Consider the following 23008-nt stretch of genomic DNA (forward strand, 5'->3'; position numbering starts at 1 on the left):
AGCAAGTTTTCTGGAGAGACAGATTAGACTTTGCCCTGCAAACATCTTCCTTTGATGTCTCACTAGGCCTATTATTAAGCTTTTTAAAGAAAGACAGTGCTTTTTCCCCAGTTGTTCTGTGGTTCACATACAGTGATGGGCCTGGTTAGAACCTAAATATGCCTCCTGTGCCAGTGGCTACATTTCTTTTCTCCATACAAAATATGGAGATTTGTCCATGAATAGAAAGGTCACTTTTGGTCACAAGTCAAGCCATCCTACGCAGTACTCACCTGACAGTCCTCAGAGGGGTTCCAGACTTCTCTTGGAGGAAGATGTTGATCCCCTCAATTAGTTTTTCCCCTGAGATTCTGCTGGCTATATGATCATCAAAGCAATCTCAAACTGGTTGAAATCATGTTGTTTAGAAGAAAAGAAAGAATGATTTTATCCACTATGCCTTGATCAGACTGCTCTAAAGAGAATGAAGTAACATGCTGGGGTGCCAAAGCTGATTTCCTCACAGTTGTAGACAAGAAAAGATTGAAGTTCTTTTAATTTGATTAGAATTTATCTTGTGACTCTTTCAGATAATCAGAAACTCAGAGTGAGGAGAGACCTTAGATATTTTCTAGTTGAATCTACTCATTTAAAATATGAGGAAACTGAGGCCCAAGTATATTGAATGGCTTGACAGAGCTGGAAGAATTAGCTGATAACAAAGTCAGGACTCACATTGCTTGTTCAATTACACTGTATTTTCTTAAACATACACCATCCAGACACACACAAATATTTCCCTCCCTTCCCTGGACCAGAAATGGAGCTTATAGAACAGTTGTAAGAGCTCTGAATTCAAACCAGCAGACAGACCATGAGCAAATGATATTTTGTGCTTGAACCAAATAACTCTCTATCACATAAAAATATAATTTTACATACCTAGCATTGAATCTGGCATCAAATGAAGCCTTAAAAGCTCAGCAAAGTATTGTATACCTCTATAAAAATTATATTCTTAATAGAAATTAAAAGTATAATCCTATTCCTAGCTTAAGGTAGGAATGCTCATGTTTCTATCACATTTTACATTTGTGAGAATAAATTTACCAATTATAATGCCCACTCATCAAAAAATATTGTAAATAACTTTAAGATAGATTAATGCAATCTCATATTTATGGTTTTTAGGATTCTTTTTAAACTTCACCAATTTGACACTTTGAATACAAAACTAATATGTTTATAAGTTAATCAGATCACTTGTTGCTTTGCTTAAGTGGAAATCACAATGAAAGGCTATTTTTTAGATTTCTCCATTCAAATTTGATTTGATTAGATTCTCAATGAAAATGTTTATCGTGTTGATATAAATTGAAGTCAAATTCTGAAAGAAAAAAAAGACATGGGGAAATTATCCACTAAACATATAAAAACCCATGATTTTTAACTTGTTTATATTTACCTATTTCTACTTAATTCCTTGCAAAAGTGATGCTTAATTTCATGATCAGTTCAAATGAGAGGGTGTATAAATAATCAGCCCAAGAAACAATATTTTTCTTGAGAGAATGTGTATTATTTTCAGTGCATTGGAAAGATATTACAAATACAAACAAAAGAGGGAAGTAATGTTTTTCCCATATGGTTGGCATTAAACTTGGTAGTAAATTTTTGAAGTTTGCTTTGTTTGTGTTTGTCTATGGGTTTGTAGGCCCTGAGTATGCCGATGTGGTGTTTCTGGTGGACAGCTCTGACCACATGGGAATTAAATCCTTCCCGTTTGTAAAGACATTCATCAACAAAATGATCACCAGCCTCCCCATAGAGGCCCACAAGTACCGTGTGGGCCTGGCCCAGTACAGCGATGGGCTCCACAGAGAATTCCAGCTCAGCACCTTCAAGAGCAGAGGGCCCATGTTGAACCACCTCAAGAAGAACTTCAGGTTCCTGGGTGGCTCCCTGAGGATTGGTAACGCTCTCCAGGAGGTACACACAACCTACTTCTCAAACGGGAGGGACAGGAGACAGTTTCCGCCGATCCTGGTGGTCCTGGCTTCAGCTGAGTCTGAGGATGCCGTGGAAGAGGCCTCCAAGGCGCTGCGCAACGACGGGGTGAGGATCATCTCCGTGGGTATGCAGGGGGTGTCCGAGGAGACCCTGAAGGCCATGGCCACAGGCCAGTTCCACTACAGCCTCCGGACGGTCCGAGACCTCAGCACGTTCTCCCAAAACATGACGCAGATTCTCAAGGATGCGGCTCAGTACAAGGAAGGAGCAGTCAATGACATTCTTGTGGAAGGTGGGTTCAGGGCGCGTGTGTAGGGATGATGATAAAATGCTTTTGGAAGATCAACAAGAGGAGAGGATGGAGACTCTATGAACATCCCCTTCCCCAAAAGCTGGGCTGCATTTTCAGATGTTAAATTCTGCATAAATCATTCTGGAATGATTGTGGCCTTTTTAAATCCAGTGAACTTGGTGAGCCTTGGTTTTCCATGCTTCACTTATTGCTCATCATTCACAGGCTGCCTCCACCCTGCTCCCAGCTGCCTGAGCTTTCTTCCTGGGCTTCAGTTGCTATGTAGTTTTATTCCTGGTTCATTTAAAAGGTCGATTTGCTCCTAAAAAAATCCTTGACTCCAGAAGCCGTATAATGTCATCACAGGATGTTAGAGCTTGAAACAACTTCAGGAAGTCCAAAACCTCTGTTCCACAGAGAGGTACTTGCGGGCCCTCTTAGAGATGATGTGACCTGGCCCTGCAGTCTGGAGTCAGAGCCACGCCTGTGTGGTTTCAGTCCCGTGCTGCCCCTTCCTGCAGCTCTGTTCTAAATTAGCTTCCCCGTGTTCTGCTCCAACTCCAACCTGCTGTCCTGGTCTGTCCCCTTGTGCTCTCCTATTAGCAAGAATGGCCAAGAGTTTATGAACATCATCCAAGAGAGGGGCAGGAGAGAGCCAGTAAAAAAACAATTTGCTCAAAGTGTACAAGTCCAAACAAGTGATGTAAGAAACTCACATTATGTCTGGTTAAGTCAGTTTGAGTGAGATGACATATAAAACTGTCTATTGATACTGGAGAATGCTGCTTTTCTTGTAGCAATCTATGAAAATATGGGAATCCTATTACTAGCATCTTTCCCGAATAAAATATTGGAATGTCAATTGCTATTCCATTACCATCCTTTAAGAATGTTTGGACTATAAATACTGATTTTATTAGTGATTTTAATACAATAGCAGTAGCTTCTGTTCACTGAGTGACTTTTATGTGCCAGGTCCCATACTAAACACATGATCTCATTTAATCCCCATAACAACTCTATGAGATCATTATTATGGTTACTTATATTTTACAGATGTGGAAATTGGAGCTGGGAGGTTAGCTAAGCTCCCACCTTTGAACCCAGGACTCTCTGATCTCGGCTTCATAATCATTTTGTACACCTCCTTCCATCTTTAAGGGCATAACTAAGTTCTGGTTGAGTTCTCCGTGTCTTTTAATGCTGAGCAGAGTTGCTGAATTGAAACTCTGCCTGTTCTTTCCTTGCCCACAGTTTGCCAAGGCCCTTCTGTGGCAGATGTTGTGTTCCTGTTGGATATGTCCATCAATGGCAGCTGGGAGGACTTTGACTATCTTAAAGAATTCCTGGAAGAAAGTGTATCTGCTCTGGACATCAAGGAAAACTGCATGAGGGTTGGCCTTGTGACCTATAGCAATGAGACGAAGGTGATTAACCCACTGAGCAGTGGCATAAACAAGTCAGAGGTTCTCCAGGATATACAGAGCCTCTCTCCCCAGGCCGGGAAGGCCTACACTGGAGCTGCCTTGAGAAAGATCAGGAAGGAGGTTTTCAGCGTGCAGCACGGCAGTCGGAAGAATCAGGGGGTGCCACAGATAGCTGTGCTGGTGACCCATAGCCCGTCTGAGGACAACGTGACCAAGGCTGCTCTGAACCTCCGGCGCCAGGGGGTGACCATCTTCACCATGGGCATAGAGGGGGCCAGCGACGCCCAGCTGGAGAAGATCGCATCTCACCCTGCCAAGCAGTACGTCTCCAAACTGAAAACCTTCTCCGACCTGGCCGCCCACAACCAGACGTTTCTAAAGAAACTGCGGAACCAGATCACACACACAGTCTCTGTCGTTTCCGAAAGGACTGAAACCCTCAAATCTGGTAAAGCCTTTTGCTGAGAGAAGGATTATTCCCATCGTTTTGCTTTTTTCTTGTCTTGCAGGTGTTCTGTGTACAAAAGGGCTTGGCAGGCATGATGTAGGGAGGGAGAGTGAGTTCCTGACTTTTTAATTTAACTTGATAATAGGAAACGTAAATTGGGGGAGAATAAAAGCTCTTGAGGTGTTGGAATGGGAAGACGGGATTTCTTTTTTTATTTGCTCTTTTGCACAGCTTTACTTGGATTCTTTGTTACTTCTCAACACTCCAGAATACCTTCCTTTGTTATTTCCCGCTCTGCACTTTTTCCTTTCTCACCTTTGCCTCTCATGTTTCCTTGCCTTTCCTTTCTTTTTTTTTGTGTGTGAGTACTTTTCTCTCCCTCCTCTTCTTCCCTCAGCCTCAAATTCCAATTTAGAGAATAAAGAGGAAGCATGATTTGGATTGAGGACAGAGTAATGAATTTATTGGGAGGTACTATTCTAGTATCAGTGAGTTTAGAGAGAGACAGAGAGCAATGTATTTCATATATTTCATACATACACATGTATTTTTCATAAATTATGTGTGTGCATGCAATACATATGTATATCTGCATCCTTCAACAAATATTTACAGCATGTCGACTGCAGAAGTGTCACTGCCTGGCATAAATAAGGCCACTGACAATACCCCTGGTTGTGTTAACCGACCAGGAGTGGATGAAGGGTAAATACTTTGTTCAAGATTTCAAGAAAGACGGCACTTTGTCCACCATGTCCAGTTAAATGCTACCTTCTCTAGCTCGCAAATCACCACTTAACATTTTGCTAAACAGTTACTCCCTGCTAAGAGAAGTGACTTGTAAAAAGCATCTTCATGTTTTCTTTCTAATCTTTTACTACATCCAGATTGACTCTGATCCTTGATACAAATCATCTCAAACTGTCACAGATAATTCATTTGGGTCTTTAACATGGAGAAACTGTTTCCCATTTTTCTGTCTGACAAGGCTGGTGTTTGCCCTTCCTCCCACCTGCCCCTGTGTCTCTGTCCCACTTGCCCCAATGCCACACTCAGTTTTCGTGTTGCATTTTAGGTTGTGTGGACACTGAGGAAGCAGACATCTATCTGCTCATCGATGGCTCTGGGAGCACCCAGGCCACGGACTTCCAGGAAATGAAGACCTTCCTGTCGGAGGTTGTAGGGATGTTCAACATCGCTCCCCAGAAGGTGCGAGTTGGGGCTGTCCAGTATGCTGACCGCTGGGACTTGGAATTTGAGATCAATAAATACACCAACAAGCATGATGTGGGAAAGGCCATCGAGAACATCAGGCAGCTGGGCGGGAACACAAACACAGGTGCAGCCTTGAACTTCACCCTGGGGCTGCTGCAGAAAGCGAAGAGGCAGCGGGAAAACAGAGTGCCAAGCCACCTTGTTGTCCTGACCAACAGTGTGTCCCAGGACAGCATCTTGGGGCCCGCAAACAGACTGAGAGAGGAGCTTATCCACGTCTATGCCATTGGGGTCAAGGAGGCCAACGAGACACAGCTGCGAGAAATCGCAGGCGAGGAGAAGCGGGTGTACTATGTGCATGACTTTGATGCCTTGAAAGACATAAGAAACCAGGTTGTTCAAGAAATCTGTGCCAAAGAAGGTAGGACTCCTTGCCTTTGGACTTCAGCTCCCAAATTGCTTTCCTGCAGTATTTATTTTTTGTTTTTTTAATTGAAATATAGTTGATTTACAATGCTGTGTTAACTTCTGCTGTACGGTTATACATATATACACATTCTTTTTCATATTCTTTTCCATTATGGTTTATCACAGGATATTGAATATAGTTTCCTGTGCTGTACAATAGGACCTTTTTGTTTACCCATCCTATACATAACAATTTACATCTACTTTCTGCAGTGTTTGATGCTGCAGGTGTGCAGAAACAGCATAAATGACCAAGCTGAGATTCATTGACTCGTGGAGCTGTTTATTATCCAGAACAAAATGAAGGGCCCATTATAGTGTTGCTCTAATTATTATTATCTGAAGCATAAAAAGAATATTTCAGGTTTATTTCAGTTGCTTTTTAATAAAATGTGTATGAAATCTTCTAGAGCTAGATAAGTAATTTTCAACTAGGGGTGATTTTTCCCCCTCAGGGGATGGTTGGCAATGTCTAGAGACAATTTTGGTGGTGATAACTAGGGGAGTGCTAATTAATTAGCTTCTAATAAGTATTAATTAGCTTCTCCCCACAAATCCCTGTGAGGATAGATCTATGATTAGACACTGCCTGTGTAATATGATCAAATGATTTCTGATTTTAAGGAGTACTACAGGTTTATTTAAATTGCTTTTTGATAAAACATGTATGAAATCTTCTAGAGTTAGATCAATAGTTTTCAACCAAGGGTGATTTTGCCCCCTTAGGGAACAGTTGGCAATATCTAGAGACATTTTTGCTGGTCATAATTGGGGCAGCACTACTGGCATCTAACAGGTAGAGGGCAGGGATACTGCTAAACATCCTACAGTATCCTACAGTGCATGGATTGCCCTCCACAATACAAATTTTCCAGCCCACAATGTCAGTAGTGCTGAGGCTGAGAAACCCTGAGTTACATATTAAAGCAAATCACTAAATAACAAAGAGAATAGGCTCCCTCTCATTGCCTTCAATGCATTATTTACCTGATAACAGCCCTTACCAAGTACATGCTTAACTTACATATAGAATTATTTGTGTTTTGGGTTTTTCTGTTCACTCTTAATCTTTTTACACAAAGCCAACTTGAATAACCCATCTCCTTTCTCTTGTGTAGCCTGCAAAGAGATGAAGGCCGACATCATGTTTCTGGTGGACAGTTCTGGCAGTATAGGACCTGAAAACTTCATCAAAATGAAAACATTTATGAAAAACCTGGTGAGCAAATCTCAGATTGGGGGAGATAGGGTGCAAATCGGTGTAGTCCAGTTCAGTGACATCAATAAGGAGGAGTTTCAGCTCAACAGATATATGTCCCAGGGGGAAATTTCAGATGCAATAGACCGAATGGCTCACATTGGAGAAACTACCTTGACCGGTAGCGCCCTGACCTTCGTGTCTCAGTACTTCAGCCCTGCCAAGGGGGCCCGACCCAACGTCAGGAAGTTCCTCATTCTCATCACGGACGGTGAGGCTCAGGACACAGTCAAGGACCCAGCAGTGGCACTTCGGCAAGAAGGCATAATTATCTACTCCGTGGGGGTGTTTGGCTCCAATGTCACCCAGCTTGAGGAGATCAGTGGGAGGCCGGAGATGGTTTTTTATGTTGAGAATTTTGACATTCTGCAACACATTGAAGACGACCTTGTTTTTGGAATATGCAGCCCCCATGAAGGTAGGTGTGGGCATATTCACTATAGGGGGATTATCCAAATGCCACAAATACATGTTAGTCGTTGTTTCTTGAACTAAGCAGACTACTATTTGAACATTGTATCCTAGTGGCTTTTGACTTGCTTATAGAAATGAAAGTTTCCTCAACAGAACTGTTAAATTAGACAGTAAGGAACAATTCTGATCCACCTAGATGCTTTCCCTTTCGTAGACAAAGCACTAGGGTGATGAATCCTCCATTTAAGGAAAATAGTATCGTACCGGATTTTAGGTCTGGTTCCCTAGAAGCCGAAGCTGAGTCGGGGGTTCTTGTGGAAGTGATTTATTTATTTATTTATCTATTGCTTTTCCTTTTTTAAAAATTTTATTGGAGTATAGTTGATTTACAATGTCATGTTAGTTTCAGGTGTACAGCAAAGTGATTCAGTTATACATACATACACATATATGTTCTTTTTCAGTTTCTTTTCCCATATAGGTTACTATAAAATATTGAGTAGAGTTCCCTGTCCTATACCGTAGGTCCTTGTTGGTTATCTATTTTATATATAGTAGTGTATATATGTTAATCCCAACCTCCTAATTTATCCCTTCCCCCCCTCCTCCCCTTTGGTGACCATAAGTTTGTTTTCTGTCTCTGAGTTTGTTTTGTAAATAAGTTCATTTGTATCTTTTTCTTTTTGGATTCCACAGTATAAGTGATATCATATGATATTTGTCTTTCTCTATCTGGCTTACTTCACTTAGTATGATAATCTCTAGGCCCATGCATGTTGCTGCAAATGGTATTATTTCATTCTTTTTATGGCTGAGTAATATTCCATTATATATATGGACATTTAGGTTGTTCCTTGCCTCAGCTATTGTAAACAGTGCTGCTATGAACATTGGGGTGCGTGTATGTTTTCGAATTATGGTTACCTCTGGATTTAGGCCCAGGAGTGGGATTGCAGCATCATACAGTAGCTCTATTTTTAGTTTTTTAAGGAATCTCTATACTGTTCTCCATAGTGGCTTCACCAATTTACATTCCCACCAACAATGTAGGAGGGTTCCCTTTTCTCCACACCTCTCCAGCATTCATTATTTGTAGACTTTTGATTTATTGAGGAGGTGTTTTCAGAAGAGAAGTAAGGAGGGCAGGACAGGGCATGGGTAAGAGTTAAGCAAGGAGGTGGTCTCAGCTAGAGTCTGGCTTCAGCCTCATCCCACGGGGAGCACTGAGCATGAATTACATCACAGAGTCGGTTTCACCTTGAGGCAGGGGCCCAGCCTTGTATAATCTGAGTTTGGGGGCTATGTGTGGTCCACTGAGACAGGCGATAGAGGGCTATAACCTCCTGGGCAAGGTGTCTCCCCTTTGACTTAACATCCACTATACATGTTTGTTCATTTTACAATTTTTAAAAATCAATACTTACATAAAATGAGATAATCTTTGTAAAAACATGTTGATATTTATTAAATCCTATAAAGGAGGAATATAATATAGGAACTTGAGCAATGGATGCTTCCAAGGAAATAAATAGTATAGTCACCCACATGTTCCTAGGAGACTGCAGAGTAAGGGAAGTGATAAAACTTAGGTTCAGCAGAAATAAGGGGCTGATTTATACTGCGACCCATGGGACTTGATGAAAGAGGCATTCTGAAAAACCTCTATGGAGGAGATGGATCTTAATGGAATTTTGAAGGAAAAGAGGGACATTGTTCTGTTGTTCAAATAACAGTTCTTGTCAACCCCCACTAGAAGTCTTGGTGACTGCGGTCTATGTTTTGTGGCAAGAGGAATACACCTGGATTACATGTCCTGGTAACTCCACCCAGAACAAATCTGACCTTTTTGAAGGGTGCCAGCACTGAGCAGTCTACCCCCCAGCCCCCTGGGTAATCCAAGCAGGTCCCCTGGGCAGCCGAAGGCCAGAGGGACATAGTTTCTCCTTGTGAGGACCCAGACTTTCTGGAGAATTTGGTTACGGCTCTGTACACATGGCCTCTAGTTAGGGGGGGAAGTGCATTGGCTTTAGGATTTGCAACAGCCCTACCACAGAGCAATAAAGTGGTTGTCAAGGAAGGGAATGTGGTGAGCCTCGGAGGGGGCAGGGGGAATCTTCTCACAGTTCCATTTCTCCAGAATGGATGAGTTAACATTTGGAACACACCTTCCTAAGGCCTGTAGAGGGATGGTGCTACATAGAGACTAAATCATTCACCATCTTACAATTCCACTTCTCCAGAATGAGTGAGTTGGAGTTTGGAACTCTGTACCTTGAGTTAGAATGTGATACACACATAGACTAATTGGGTCTTTCCTGCTTTACTTTTCCATGACATTGACCCTACATTTAAAAGGTTAATGAGAAGTCATGCTAGGACCACTTGGTTGGGCCAGGTGTGAAATGGGTTTATTTTTATGACGAGGCCCAATCATGAAAACAGATAATGTCTTAAGAAAGTCAAAAAGGGAGAAAATGTAACCTTGAAAAGTTAAACATGAAAAAATATACAGTGTTGCCAAATTCATTTTCATCTGGTCATTTCCCCAGGGTTCATTTTAAGAATAAAATCTCATGGTCCCTGTGGCTTAAAAAGAATAAACAAATTAGTGTAAATGAAAGCACATGTTGAAAGTACCACTTAAACACAGGAAAATTTCCTTAGAATTTTGAATTTTTTCTTTTTTTTGGTCCAAAAGCACTTGACATGTTTATCCCTGATGATCCTGTGACCCATCTTCCCACCCCCTTCCCAACCCCTGCAGTAGGCTTCACGTCACATCTGCCTTGTCCTAAAAGCCACCTAAATGAGCATTACTATGTACTGGCAGCACAAATGCATGTGTGTTGTGTCTGTTGTCCAGGGAGCGGACATTCCAATGTACAGCTTGATCCTATGGAGAGGAGACACTGGCATTTAAAAAACAGGTGGGGGAGGGGAGTCCTGCATGATGTGCAAGCTAATCTCATCCAGTTTTCCTTTCTCCTCCTTCAGAATGCAAGCGCATTGAAGTTTTAGATGTCGTGTTTGTAATTGACAGCTCTGGCAGCATTGACCATGATGAGTATAATATCATGAAGGACTTCATGACTGGCTTGGTGAAAAAAGCTGATGTGGGCAAGAATCACGTCCGGTTTGGGGCTCTGAAGTATGCAGATGACCCAGAGGTGCTGTTTTATCTGGATAACCTTGGCACAAAACGGGAGGTGATCTCGGTGCTCCAAAATGACCAGCCCATGGGGGGCAACACTTACACCGCCAAGGCCCTGGACTTCTCAGACCACATGTTCACTGAAGCCCGGGGCAGCCGCCTGCACAAGGGGGTCCCCCAGGTCCTCATCGTAATCACCGATGGGGAATCCCATGATGCCGATAAGCTCGATGCCACAGCCAAGGCCTTACGGGACAAGGGCATCCTTGTCCTGGCCGTGGGGATCGCTGGTGCCAACCCCGTGGAGCTGCTGGCCATGGCAGGATCAAGTGACAAGTACTTCTTTGTGGAAACTTTTGGAGGCCTGAAGGGGATATTTTCAGATGTGTCCGCCAGTGTGTGTAACTCTTCAAAAGTAGGTAAGATTCATCCATTAAGTTTTTAATTATCAGCAGAGGTCCAAATAAGGGAGAAACCAAAGAGAAGGGGCACTGAGAGTTCTGCAGAAGTTCCCACATTGTGGAATCTCAAATTGGAAAGACCTCAAGGATGTTTCATTTGGCCTTCCACAACATTCCCACTCACTTCTGCCTAAACTCTTCCAATGATGGGAAATTCGCCATTTCAAACAGGCTTTATTTATTGGAACACAACTGTGTTTACATGCCACTTTCACCCTCTAGTTCTCCTTCCTGTTCTTTACACAAGAAATCAAATCCCTCTCTTCCTAAGAACCAGCGACCACTGCTTGAAGCCCTCTCTCCTCCATTCTGGAAGTCCTCTGTGCCTTCACCCGTTTCTGTTATGGCACAAGTTCATTTGCAATATGGAGCCCAATGTTAAGCCCTCAGTTTTAGCCTCAGATGTTTCCAGAGAAGATTGTGAGCAGGACGTCTTTTGCCCTGGATGCTGTGTTTCTATTCTGGCAGCTAGAAATTGCATTGCTGTATGTATGTACGTATGTATGTATTCATTCATTCATTCATTCAGCTGCCACTTTACACTTTTGTTTCAAAGGGAGATTGTGGTTTATTAAAATTCCTTAGTATTTCTATTAGGATGTGTTTTACCAAAAATACCAAGTATTTTTAATTAGATGAATTAATATTAATCAAGGATTTCAAAATCTTGGTGCAGTTCCTTTTAAAACTTATTTAACTTTCCTGTTTTTCATATGCCTTGCCTCCTGAGAATGCAGGTACTGTCTTTTTCTTTCACAAAACTAAAAAAATCCATCTGGATCTCACTGAAAACCAGAAAGAATCTCTTACTTTCTGTTGGCCAATGTCTAAAAATCAATCTGCCCCTTTCAAGTCCATTGTAGAAGTTGAAATTGAACGTTTATACTGGAAGTTTTCCCTTGGGCACTGAAACAAAGGAATTTAATGAACTAAACAATTCCCGAAGGATCTGTTTACCCTATATTTTATCTCTTCCTTGCTTATCTCGGCTACAGGAATCTCAGACACCTTTAACATTTTCTGAGGTTAAAATGAGAATTAATAAAGTTAGTTCAATGGTGAGCTCTCTGGGGAATTCAAGGAAATGATAATGCTTTCCAGAAGGCTAAGGAACACACATGAGCTCGTGCCAAGCATAACTCATTCACTGGCAACGGCCTTTCACATTCTTTTTGTTAATTTGCTGTGTTAAGACAAGGGAAGCATCTCTAAGCCATAGTGCGTTGTTCAAAAACATTTTTCTCAAGTAGACATTTTTGCCTGTATACACCAGAAAATGGGCTGATTAAGAAACAAACTGACTAGATATAGGCTGGAAGTCATGATTCTCAAAGCTCAATTTGCCCTAAGAAACTAGAAAAGCACTTATTGGCTCAACTGGCCAGCAAGGCCAAGCCAATAATACAGACCATCTGTCTCTTGTTTGCATCCCTAAATGGAGGTGTGTTTTTTCTTGCTATGCTGCTACTGTCACTGAGCTTTCTGGAAGAGTTAAAGCTAGATTGCAGGTGAGAACAATATTTCTGTGGCACCACACCCATTTCTTTGACATCTCGGTGTGAGACCAAACAGAAAAGCCAAGAGAAGCCTAAAAGGACGTGGGAATTGTATATGCCGCATGCTGCCTTTATGCCCAATTGTTTGTTTTTGTTTCCTCTCCAGTTAATGGGACCACAGGGTGGCTTAAGCTAAGAAACCAGCTTCAGAAATAGCATTTCTCTGTAGCTGGAAACATTTGACTTCTGCTGGGTTAGAGAAAGAATAAAAATCTGATTTTGTTGCTGTGTACTTTGTAGATTGTGAAATTGAAAAAGTAGACCTCGTGTTCCTCATGGATGGTTCGAATAGCATTCATCCAGATGACTTCAAAAAGATGAAGAAATTCTTGGCATCTGTCGTTCAAGACTTCGATGTCAGTGTCAACAGAGTGCGTATAGGAGCTGCCCAGTTCAGCCACACCTACCGGCCGGAGTTTCCACTGGGAACTTTCATCGGCAAAAAGGAGATCTCCTTTCAGATTGAAAACATCCAGCAGATCTTTGGATACACGCACATTGGCTCTGCTCTCCGGCAGGTAGGGCACTACTTCCAGCCGGACATGGGCAGCCGGATCAACACAGGTACCCCACAGGTGCTGCTGGTCCTCACAGATGGCCAGTCCCAAGACGAAGTGGCTCAGGCCGCGGAAGAGCTGAGACACAGAGGGATCAACATTTACTCCGTGGGCATCGGGGATGTGGATGACCAGCAGCTCGTTCAGATCACCGGGACTGCCGATAAAAAACTGACAGTTCACAACTTTGACGAACTGAAAAAGGTCAAGAAGAGGATCGTTCGCAACATCTGTACCTCGGGGGCTGAGAGCAGTGAGTATTGAAAGTGTCCTTCGTGTTTGTTCCTTCCCTGGGGCTGGTGGGAAAACGTAGCTTTGTGCCTCCGGATTTCAAATTAAGCTTTTCACAGTTATCAAGTATTTTTTGTGACTTGTGGATTAAGAAACAGGATATTGGAGAGACTCTGTCCTTTTCTCTCCCCTTCTCCTGGGAGTACATGCCCCCTCTGTGAAGGGGAATGCCTCAGCTTCAGAAGGTGTGAGGAGAAGGCCGTTGTTTACACTCTGGTTGGTTTCAGAGGCTGAGGAATGTGTCCCAAAGAAATGAACTATTTGACAGACTTGGGTTGCCTGGCAACGGGGCTGCCAAGTGCTGCCACAGGTAGGGAGGCAACATCTGTAGAGGTTTAGAGCTTTGTTATGAAACTTCACTGCAGAAGTTGGTAAATATCTTCTTAAAAATTAGCACATTTTGACATTTTTCCAATAGATTGAAAGAAAGGTCTTCAAGGATAAATAGCTTTTTCTATTTTTCTAAAAGTTCTGACTGGGTTAGCTGTGATTCTGTATAACTACCTGTGGATTATAACTAACCCTGGATTTCCACTTGGGAGAGGAAGGCTACAGGGTTGCTAAGAGGCAGCTCTGGAAATGGACAGTTAACTGGGCTGCAAATCCCCACTCCATGGCTATTTTTTCTTGGACAAGTGGCTTAACTTTTCTAAGTTTAAAATTTTCTCCTCTGTAAAATGTGAATGACAGAACACCTAGTTCAGAAGGTCACTGTGAAGATGAAATGAGAAAATGCATATGTAACGTTACTTTGAATAAACATGACACCTGGGATGCCATTATAAAGTCACTTCACTTTTGTCTACCATTGACCCATTCAGTTTATTCATGGGGGTCAGCTCTTCCCTTGCCCTCAGTCACTTTCAGGAAATAAGTGAACCTCTTCTTGGTGATGAATATGTCCATCCCCGTGGAACTATTCAAACTTCACGTGAAGGTTACTGCGAGAAGGTTACTGTGCTTTCCCTGCCACAGGCCACTCACCATGACAGAAGTGACTGCACACGGTTGGCATTCTATCCATTGTTCCCAACCTCCCACTTCTGCCTCCTTCTCCCAGGCCCTGCCCTCTTCTTACTGACCATGGTTTCTGGCCTCTCCAGAATGGGCTGGGGAAGGGAGAGGAGCCAAAGAGATTCAGGAAAGTTCCTACTTGATGGCATTTTTCAGGACTTCGTTTTCTCAGTAGCCCATGTCTAAAGCTGGGCCCATTCATGAATGTTTCAAAGACTTCCCCTCCTGCCCCCACCCCCTCCACCCCTACCAAAGCACATTTGTCAGAGCATCACTGTCTCTCCACCATAGCTCCCCTGAGGATGGTGAGCATCTCTCAATTCCAGATGTTCCTTTATGCCTTTCTCAGCCACCGGGCATCTAGTGATGCCTCCAGCTTTATCTGCTGCCAGCTCTTTGCCCCTCCAGGTGGCCTTCTTGGATGGGAGATCAGAGGAGCCCAACAGAGCTCTTTCTTACATGCAGCCGTATCACCTCCATGGGAAACAATTACATGTCAATTTCCCCAGTAAATACTGGAAGTTCCAGCCCCCTGGTGTGGGTGCCTCTCCTTTGCAGAGAGCAGCGTGCCATCCTGTCTCATTCTTTAGAATTTCTAGGCTGTGTCATCGCCAAGTCACCTCTCAAATCTCCTCTCTCTTGACTTAAAGAGGACGTTACCTCCTCTCCTTGTGTGTGTGTGTGCTTGCGGGGAGAGACCTCATGGCACACCAACCATCGTCTCCAAAAGTGCTCCTCTAAACTCCAAGCTCAAACCTTTTATAAGACCCAGTGTGTGAGCCAAAGGTTAAGAGTCCTGTCATTGGTCAGGAATTATCACCTTTGTAAATCCCACTCTACTTTCCCCCCATACTTTGGAATGTGCCTGGTGACCTCAGCCAAACCTTCCACATGACTTTCCTTTTTCACATGAAATACCCATTTCCAATTATTAGGCAGAAAATGATCCCAGAACCATCTAGTCTGTCCTAGAGAGGATGAAAGAAGACCATGTGGAAAGTCAAAACAGCAGTCATGAATGTATAAATAAATAAATAAATAAATAAATAAATAAACAAATAAGGAAAGTACCCTATAAAGGTAAACTTGAAGTGATTACTGTAGCAAACAAGAATGTATGAGGCCTTTGTAGCCAAGCCTGGGCTGAGGAATAATGAGGCTAGAATGATAAAGCTGATAAAGCTTCAAAAGCCTGTGCAAACATAGCGGAGGATACTAGCTCCTCTGAAATGATAAACCCCCAAATCAAGGAAATCAGACAGTAGCTTGGTGTGTCTCAGAGCAAACCAGATTCAGAGCCTGAACATCCAGCTTTGCTTCTTATTAAAATATGCACCACTTTGGAGAGGTCACTCGCCTTTCTTTTCACATTTGTGCAGTTACATCATCTCTGTTTCTCTGATTGTACTTAGGCTTCAATTTATGGGAAAGGATGGTCAGCTGCATGGAGATATGAGGGAAGAATCAGTATTTCTTGTGCATCTGTGTAGGGTCAAGCATTTTAAAGTGTTTTAAATGCATTATCTCATTAAACTCCCAAACCCTCTGTGGTTTGGTTTCATTCCCATTTATAAATGAGAAACTGGGGCTCTAAGGAATATTGGTAACCTGACCCAGATCATACAGGAGGCAACAAAGTAAGCAAATTTTGAAACCTAGGTCTGTCTGATTCCAACCCATTTGTGGGTTGTTAAATAAGCTGCCAGTTCTCTTGATATAATCGCTGTCTAGGTTATCTGATGCTTACATTATAAGTGATGTGCTTCAACAATTAATAGCTGAAACTTATCAAGACATCATGGGTTTATAGCTCAAAAGCTGCTGCTCCCTAAGGAAGCCACTCACTGCTAAGCTGTCACTTCTGACAGCACAATCTAACACTTGTAACCTGCATGATCTGGCATCACTGGACACCCTGGAGGTGGTGAAATAAGGTCGTTCAGCGTAGGAGCTCCAGACAGGCCTGGATCTGATTCCCAAGTGCGAGATCCGCCATAATAACTATGAGACCTCAGGCCAGCTTCTCTAAGTCACAGCTTCCCCTTCTGCAAAATGAGAATTAGAAGCATTTCTACTTATTCTGTGTTTCATAAGGACACGTGAGGAATGCATGGGAAGTGTGTATAAATGTTCAGCATGTCTTGGTAACTCTCACAGCGTATTACAGAGGGTATCTTGAAGTGATCTCATTAACACAGGTACATGGAGTGATGCAGTAGTTTAGTTCACAGAAGGACAATGTACCAAGAGTTCCTTGGTTCAGGAACTTTAGTAGTTTAGCAACATTTCAGAGCCATATTCCAATTTAATGCCTCAACATGCATCACATTCCCCTAAACAACTCCAAAGTCTGTTTTCTTATCTTCATTCATGCTTATTCTCCTGATTATTTTGGAGTCTACCTATTCTGACCACCCAAAGGAGACCCCAGGCAGTTTTCAGGGTATGGACTTGCTGCCTTTTCTGGTGTGGAGCCGTGACTGGGTAGCAAAAGAATCGAGAGTACCTCTCATCTTTTTCATCATCATGGAAGATGAGTCAAAAAGGAGATTCAGCAAAAGGCCAGTCTGATGAAGATGAAGTAGACACACCCTCAGGAATTGGCTCAAGGAATGTGGGAAATATAAGGAAAAAATAGACGGTCATTTCCAACTTTTCTTGACAAGAATCTCTTTATGTTCCTGTCTTAATAGCATTCTCTAGAAAGCAGAGCTTAAAGCACAGTTTATGTGCTAATACTCCAGTGGGAGTACAGTCCCAGGGAAGCAAGAGTGAGTGGAGGGAAGTGATACAGAAAAGAGAAAAGTACATACAAGATGTACATCACCAAGCTAGCTACAGCTTTTGAGAAAGCATCACTGGTACGTTGGTCCTGCAGAACATCACCCAGGGAAGCCTCAGAACCACTGCACAGACCAGCCTATCAGGGGGAATAAAGGCTGGTTATCTGCCGGTTCCTTCCTATCTACTGCCTCTCACTGGTCAGAGTTCACCCCATGGAGACTTACTCTCCCATCCTACTGCATCGTGCTATCAGCCCTTTGGAAAACCAGATACGGGGCCAGCAGTGCATTGTATCTGTGGCTGAAGTAGTGGAAGGGGCCAGAGATCCCGTGAGTTCAGCTGGGTTGGACGTGGGCACCAGAGTCATTGAGGAACTACCGCAGTGAGAATGATGGAGGCCGTGTCAAAGCCTGCCCATCCCCCATAGTGTGGGAGACCCAGCGATGGCGGCTGCCAAGGCTCTCCAGTGGACAAATGTCCAACTCCTGTGTGTGTGTGCGGCCGGGACTGAGGGAGGGGGAGGGCAGAAGCAATCTGGGAGGTATATAAACTAGGTCTTCACCTAACTATATTTGCTAGATCGTTCTTTCTCTTTTTTTCATCTAAGATATCCCCTTCTTTCAAATCTCCAAAGAAATTTTTCTCTTAACCCAGTTAATAACAGTCAACAGCCCGACTTTGCCCTTTGCTCAAAAACTTTTGAGAAAAGGGAAAATAATCTCAAAAATCTGTCTTCTAATCTTAAAAATATACCCTACCATCTTGACAGTATTTCTTTCTTTTCTTAAAAATTTTATTGAAGTATAGTTGCTTTACAATGTTGTGTTAATTTCTGCTATACAGCAAAGTGATTCAGTCATACATACATATATATATATTCTTTTTCATATTCTTTTCCATTATGGTTTATTACAGGACATTAAATATAGTTCCGTGTGCTGTACAGTAGGTCCTTGTTGTTTATCTACTTTATATATAGTAGTTTGTATCTGCTAATCCAATTTATCCCTCCCCCATCCCGTTCCCCCTTTGGTAACCATAAGTTTGTTCTCTGTGTCTGTGAGTCTGTTTCATAAATATGTTCATTTGTTTGACAGTATTTCTTAATACTAAAAGTCTGCCATCATTAACTCCAATTAAGGACTTTCTTTATAAGTCAGATAATTAAAATCAGCTTTGGGGTTTAGCAGGAGACCATTACTGTCTAGTTCAATCCTTTTTTTTTTCCTGTTCTTTTGTATTTTTATTTTGAAATATATAATCTTCTTATTTTTATAGACAAGAAAATTAATGCCCGGAGAGGCTAAGAGATTTGGCAGAAATTATTTGGTAGTAACACGGAAGTGACCTGTACAGGACTAAAACTAAACTCTGCCTCCCCAATCCAGGGTTCCACACTGCTATTTGGCAAATTCTCAGAGTACTAGTTTACTTGTGTTTATCACCCTCTGTAGCCAGTCCCATGGATTACCTTCTTAATTTCCCTTGCATTTATTACCCCCTTTTGATTCCCACTCCTGTTATCCTATTGATAACTACAATCCTTCATTATTTCTCTTTGGAAATCCACTTTTAGCCTTTTTCCTAGCCCACTTCCAAAATCATCCCTGCCTCTTCAAAGGCCTCTTGAGTTGAGGGCAGATGTCCTGCAGAGTCTGCAAGGCCATTCCATGATTTGCATCGCCCACTCTCTCTAATTGTATGTAATTGTAGACATATGACTGCCACCTCTGGACTTGTTCCCCAAATTCCGTTCCTTCGGTCACATTATCATGGACTCATTTGTCAATTTGAATTAGTTAAACAAACACCAGGAACTTGTTTACTAGAGTTTATAATCTCAGTAATCTAGACAAAAAATTAAAACGCTTTATTTTTAAAGGGGACAGTTCCCAGGAACACTCAATGACATTTTGGCATATTTGCCAATGTTTGTTTTTTCACAAGAGACTGTTTTCCTTGAAGGCAGTAAAGTGTTTTGGTGAATGAATGGTTTTCTGTTCAGGGATTAAAACAATGTTCATCCAAGAGTGAAACTTTCAATCTCAAAATAGAAATGAAAGGATATAGATTTAAGAGGAAGTTTGGAAGGGACATATTCGAGTGCTTCCTTCTGACTAGTTCCTTTCTTTTTATCTCACTTTCTGAGTATCGGAGAAGACATTTTCCAATTAAGTACAGTAAAATAAGAAAACTCACCTTTCAGATGTTTTGATGACTTTGATTTACCTTGAATGTCATGGTGAAAATTGATTATCAAATAAGGTTTCTTCTCCCTCACCCAACTCTTTTATCATTAAAAGTGAATCAAGTTCCTGTCCCTTGTTTTAAGAACTGAAACTGTTGTTTTGGTTTCAAAGACTTGCAAATGCCCAACTGACCAGTGTGTCTGGAAGGCGGGCGTTTGTCTACACAACAAATATCTGAAAAACTGCTTCTCTAAATAATGCAAATTAAAATTAAACATCCCTATGCCTTATTTTACCAAGCAAGCTGTGTGTGTGTGTAATTTGCTGGAAAAGGTTGAAGTTTCTAGTCAACCTAAAAGTTCTTGAAAAAAGAGTGTATATGTCATAGGATTTTACCCTTCTCATTATCTTCCTGTTAGGAGGGTCAGCTTAAAATTTCAAGCCCTTGTAGTTTCTCCAGTGCTTAAATGTCTCTAGAGTTAATAAGGATGAGAGCAAAGCACTTTAAACGCAATGCTTCTCTAAGTATTTCTTAAACTCCAAAATAGCAGTGGCTTTGGCTTCCTGAGTGGCTGAGCTCTGAGCACAAAGCCATCTTTGACACGGTTGAATATGGGTAATTCGGTACCCAGTTTCTTCACTTGAAGAACTCCAACCAAGCAAGATCTCAAAGGGTCTCACAGAGTCTCTATTTTTCTTTCTACTTTTTCTTTTCTGAGTGGATGTTAGGAGACAAAAAGAGGAATCAAAGATTCTTTTCAGAAAGATAAATCATCAAAATCATTCCTTTAGGAGTCTTTTGTGATTTATTTTTTCTAAATTACTTTCTGTATTCAAATGTTTTTTATATTTCCCTTATAATTATAATTTAATATTTGTTGAATGACCTCAGTTATAAATAGCATGATATGAATTTCCTATTTTAGACTGTTAACATTTCCACAACATATTTCAGCTATTTAAGGGACTACATAGCTTTCTCAATGGACACAATGAAATCTTTCAGAACTTCATTATAGAATCATCTAGATTTTATAGATGCTAAAAAAGTAACACTTTAACAGCTTGTGAAAGAGTGATTCTGAGCCTCTTCCATTATTCACTCATGCTCTTTCATTTTTTCCAACTTTATAACTGGGACAGAAACAAGAATTCCAAGTCCCGTGATTCAGATATGACATCCAAGTCAAATAAAGCTATTTGTTAGTCTAATAAGATATGATTTTCCCTTGAATCCTAGATTGCTTTGTGGACATTGTGGTGGGATTTGACATCTCAACTCAGCAGAATGGGCAGAAGTTGCTTGAAGGTCAGTCTTGGATGGAAACTTACCTTCAAGACATCTTACGTGCCATCAGTTCCCTCAGTGGGGTAAGCTGTGAGGTGGGCACGGAGACTCAGGTTAGTGTGGCTTTTCAAGTGACCAATGCCATGGAAAAATATTCCCCCAAGTTTGAGATCTACAGTGAAAGCATACTGAACAGCTTGAAGGATGTAACAGTTAAAAGACCATCTCTTCTCAACGCAAACCTCTTGAGTTCTCTGTGGGGTGCATTTCAGAATAAATCAGCTGCTCGGGGAAAGGTAACTTGGTTTTATTTTATTTATTGGTCTTTGGTGCAATGACTTCCTTTTTACTCATTTTTCTTTTTTGAATACTTTCTTAGGTGGTTCTCTTATTTTCAGATGGATTGGATGATGATGTTGAAAAACTTGAACAAAAATCTGATGAACTTAGAAAAGAAGGTACCAAGCATGGGGAGGACTGGGAAAGGAGTGTTGATGAACTTTATAATCTCAAAACTCATTTCTAACTCTTACATTTCCAGACACTCAAATAGCACTGAATTTGCCAGCCTCTCCCCTCTGGATGCACTTGGCAGAGCAAATGAGCTCTCACAGCATTTTGGCACCTACTTTTTCCTCTCCCCATATGAAACAGCGCTGAATACGGTGTCCTATCCTTTCTCTCATATTACCTTATTTCTTCTTCCTAAACTTTCCTGGAGGATGTTCCTGTCTCCCTTGCCCCGCATTATCTAATATTGCTATGTCTTTAGTGTCAGCAGAAGTGAACCATGTATATTTCTCCTTGACTAAGGAATGGGAGAGTTGGATTATTTTCTTCTAACACCCTTAAAGTTTCCAGAGTTACAAGCAGTGTTGGACAAGTTTACTCATGTTTCGGGATTTCATAATCAGTTCCTTCCTTCAGATAACAGATGGACCAACTATGGTGTTTATGAGTTTGTAAAGTTCTGGCACCAGGCTTTCGACTTTAGAAACCAATGCCTATTCTGACTCATTGTCAGTTCATACTAAAATATGGATCAGTGGAAGAAAAATGCATTCACATGTTCCGGTTTGACTGAAAATAGAAATACTTATAAGTGGATGTAATTGGTACTCCACCCAGACCCCTTTACATACAGGTTCCCCCATCCTCCAGCTGCTAACACATTACCCACAGGTTCCCCTTTCTCTGAGGAACTGCCCTTTGCCAGTGGGAGCCACCTTACCTGGAATGTTACTCCCCATCCCACACCTGGGCAGCAGGTAGAGTTCAGACACTTGGACCTTTGCCTCAAAGTGGCGCCAGTTTTGTAGTGTAACTCATGCTCCAGAGTTCCCAAGGGGTCAGGTTGACGCTAGATGTTAGCTGAAACACTGTCTTGCTCAGATCCTTCCTCAGTCCTACCCTGCTTACCTTTGTCCCCTTCTTTCAGAGAGTGCTTCCTCAATAAATTGTGTGTGTCCAAATTGCTATCTCAGGCTCTGCTTCTAGGGAATTTAGCCTAAGACATCTGTCTCCCAGGTTAACTATTAGAGGCTGATTAGATTTTGTCTTTTCTGTCTGGTTCTCTTTCCTCCATCTTAAAAAAATTGCTGAATTCACTGAATTCACAACTGAAGAGTAAGAATTTTTATTTTATTTACTAAATCTGCTTCCCTTTATTCTGTCAAGTCTTGGCTTTTTTCCTGATCTGAGGTGGAGATGTTAATGAAGACTGAGAACAGGACCCTAGAGTGGGTGGGTAGGGTTTTCTCAACTTCAGCTTTTCTTTTGTGGGGGAAAGATGTTTCTCTTACAGACAACATCGGAGTTTTCTCCAGGAAGTTTCTCTCGGAACACCCAGATTTCTAAGACCAATCTTCTTTCTTCCAACTCCCAAGGAAAAACTAGTAAATGAGTTTCAACTTCAGAAGCTAGATTTTGAATATCCTCAGAAATTTAGAATCTTTTTTTCAATATTCAAAAATCAATTATATTTCCAAATGCTAACGAAAAACTGGAAAACAAAATTTAAAAAGCCATTTACAATGTACACACAACGTGAAATACTGAGGTATACATTTAACAAAATATAGTTGTTTGTTTGCTGAAATTACTAAACAATGATATAAAGACTCAATATGGTTAAATTTCAATTTTCTCCAAACAAATCTATAGATTCAGTTAAATCGCAGTCAAAATCATAGCAAGATATTTGTTG

General features: G+C 41.6%; 1 protein-coding gene across 1 annotated transcript in view; it reads left to right on the plus strand.

Annotated features, from left to right (window-relative positions):
• The first annotated feature begins 1623 nt into the window (after window positions 1-1623).
• COL6A6 (collagen type VI alpha 6 chain) overlaps window positions 1624-23008 on the plus strand; it is a 107411-nt gene continuing 86026 nt past the window's right edge. The window contains exons 1-8 of the mRNA XM_019934137.2: window positions 1624-2281; window positions 3536-4156; window positions 5232-5792; window positions 6958-7515; window positions 10506-11081; window positions 12920-13489; window positions 20755-21098; window positions 21182-21260. Coding sequence (XP_019789696.2) covers window positions 1624-2281; window positions 3536-4156; window positions 5232-5792; window positions 6958-7515; window positions 10506-11081; window positions 12920-13489; window positions 20755-21098; window positions 21182-21260 — 3967 coding nt within the window. The remainder of the gene's footprint in view (window positions 2282-3535; window positions 4157-5231; window positions 5793-6957; window positions 7516-10505; window positions 11082-12919; window positions 13490-20754; window positions 21099-21181; window positions 21261-23008) is intronic.

The sequence above is a fragment of the Tursiops truncatus genome, chromosome 4 (assembly GCF_011762595.2).
Source record: "Tursiops truncatus isolate mTurTru1 chromosome 4, mTurTru1.mat.Y, whole genome shotgun sequence".
In the NCBI taxonomy this organism is placed as follows: Eukaryota; Metazoa; Chordata; class Mammalia; order Artiodactyla; family Delphinidae; genus Tursiops; species Tursiops truncatus.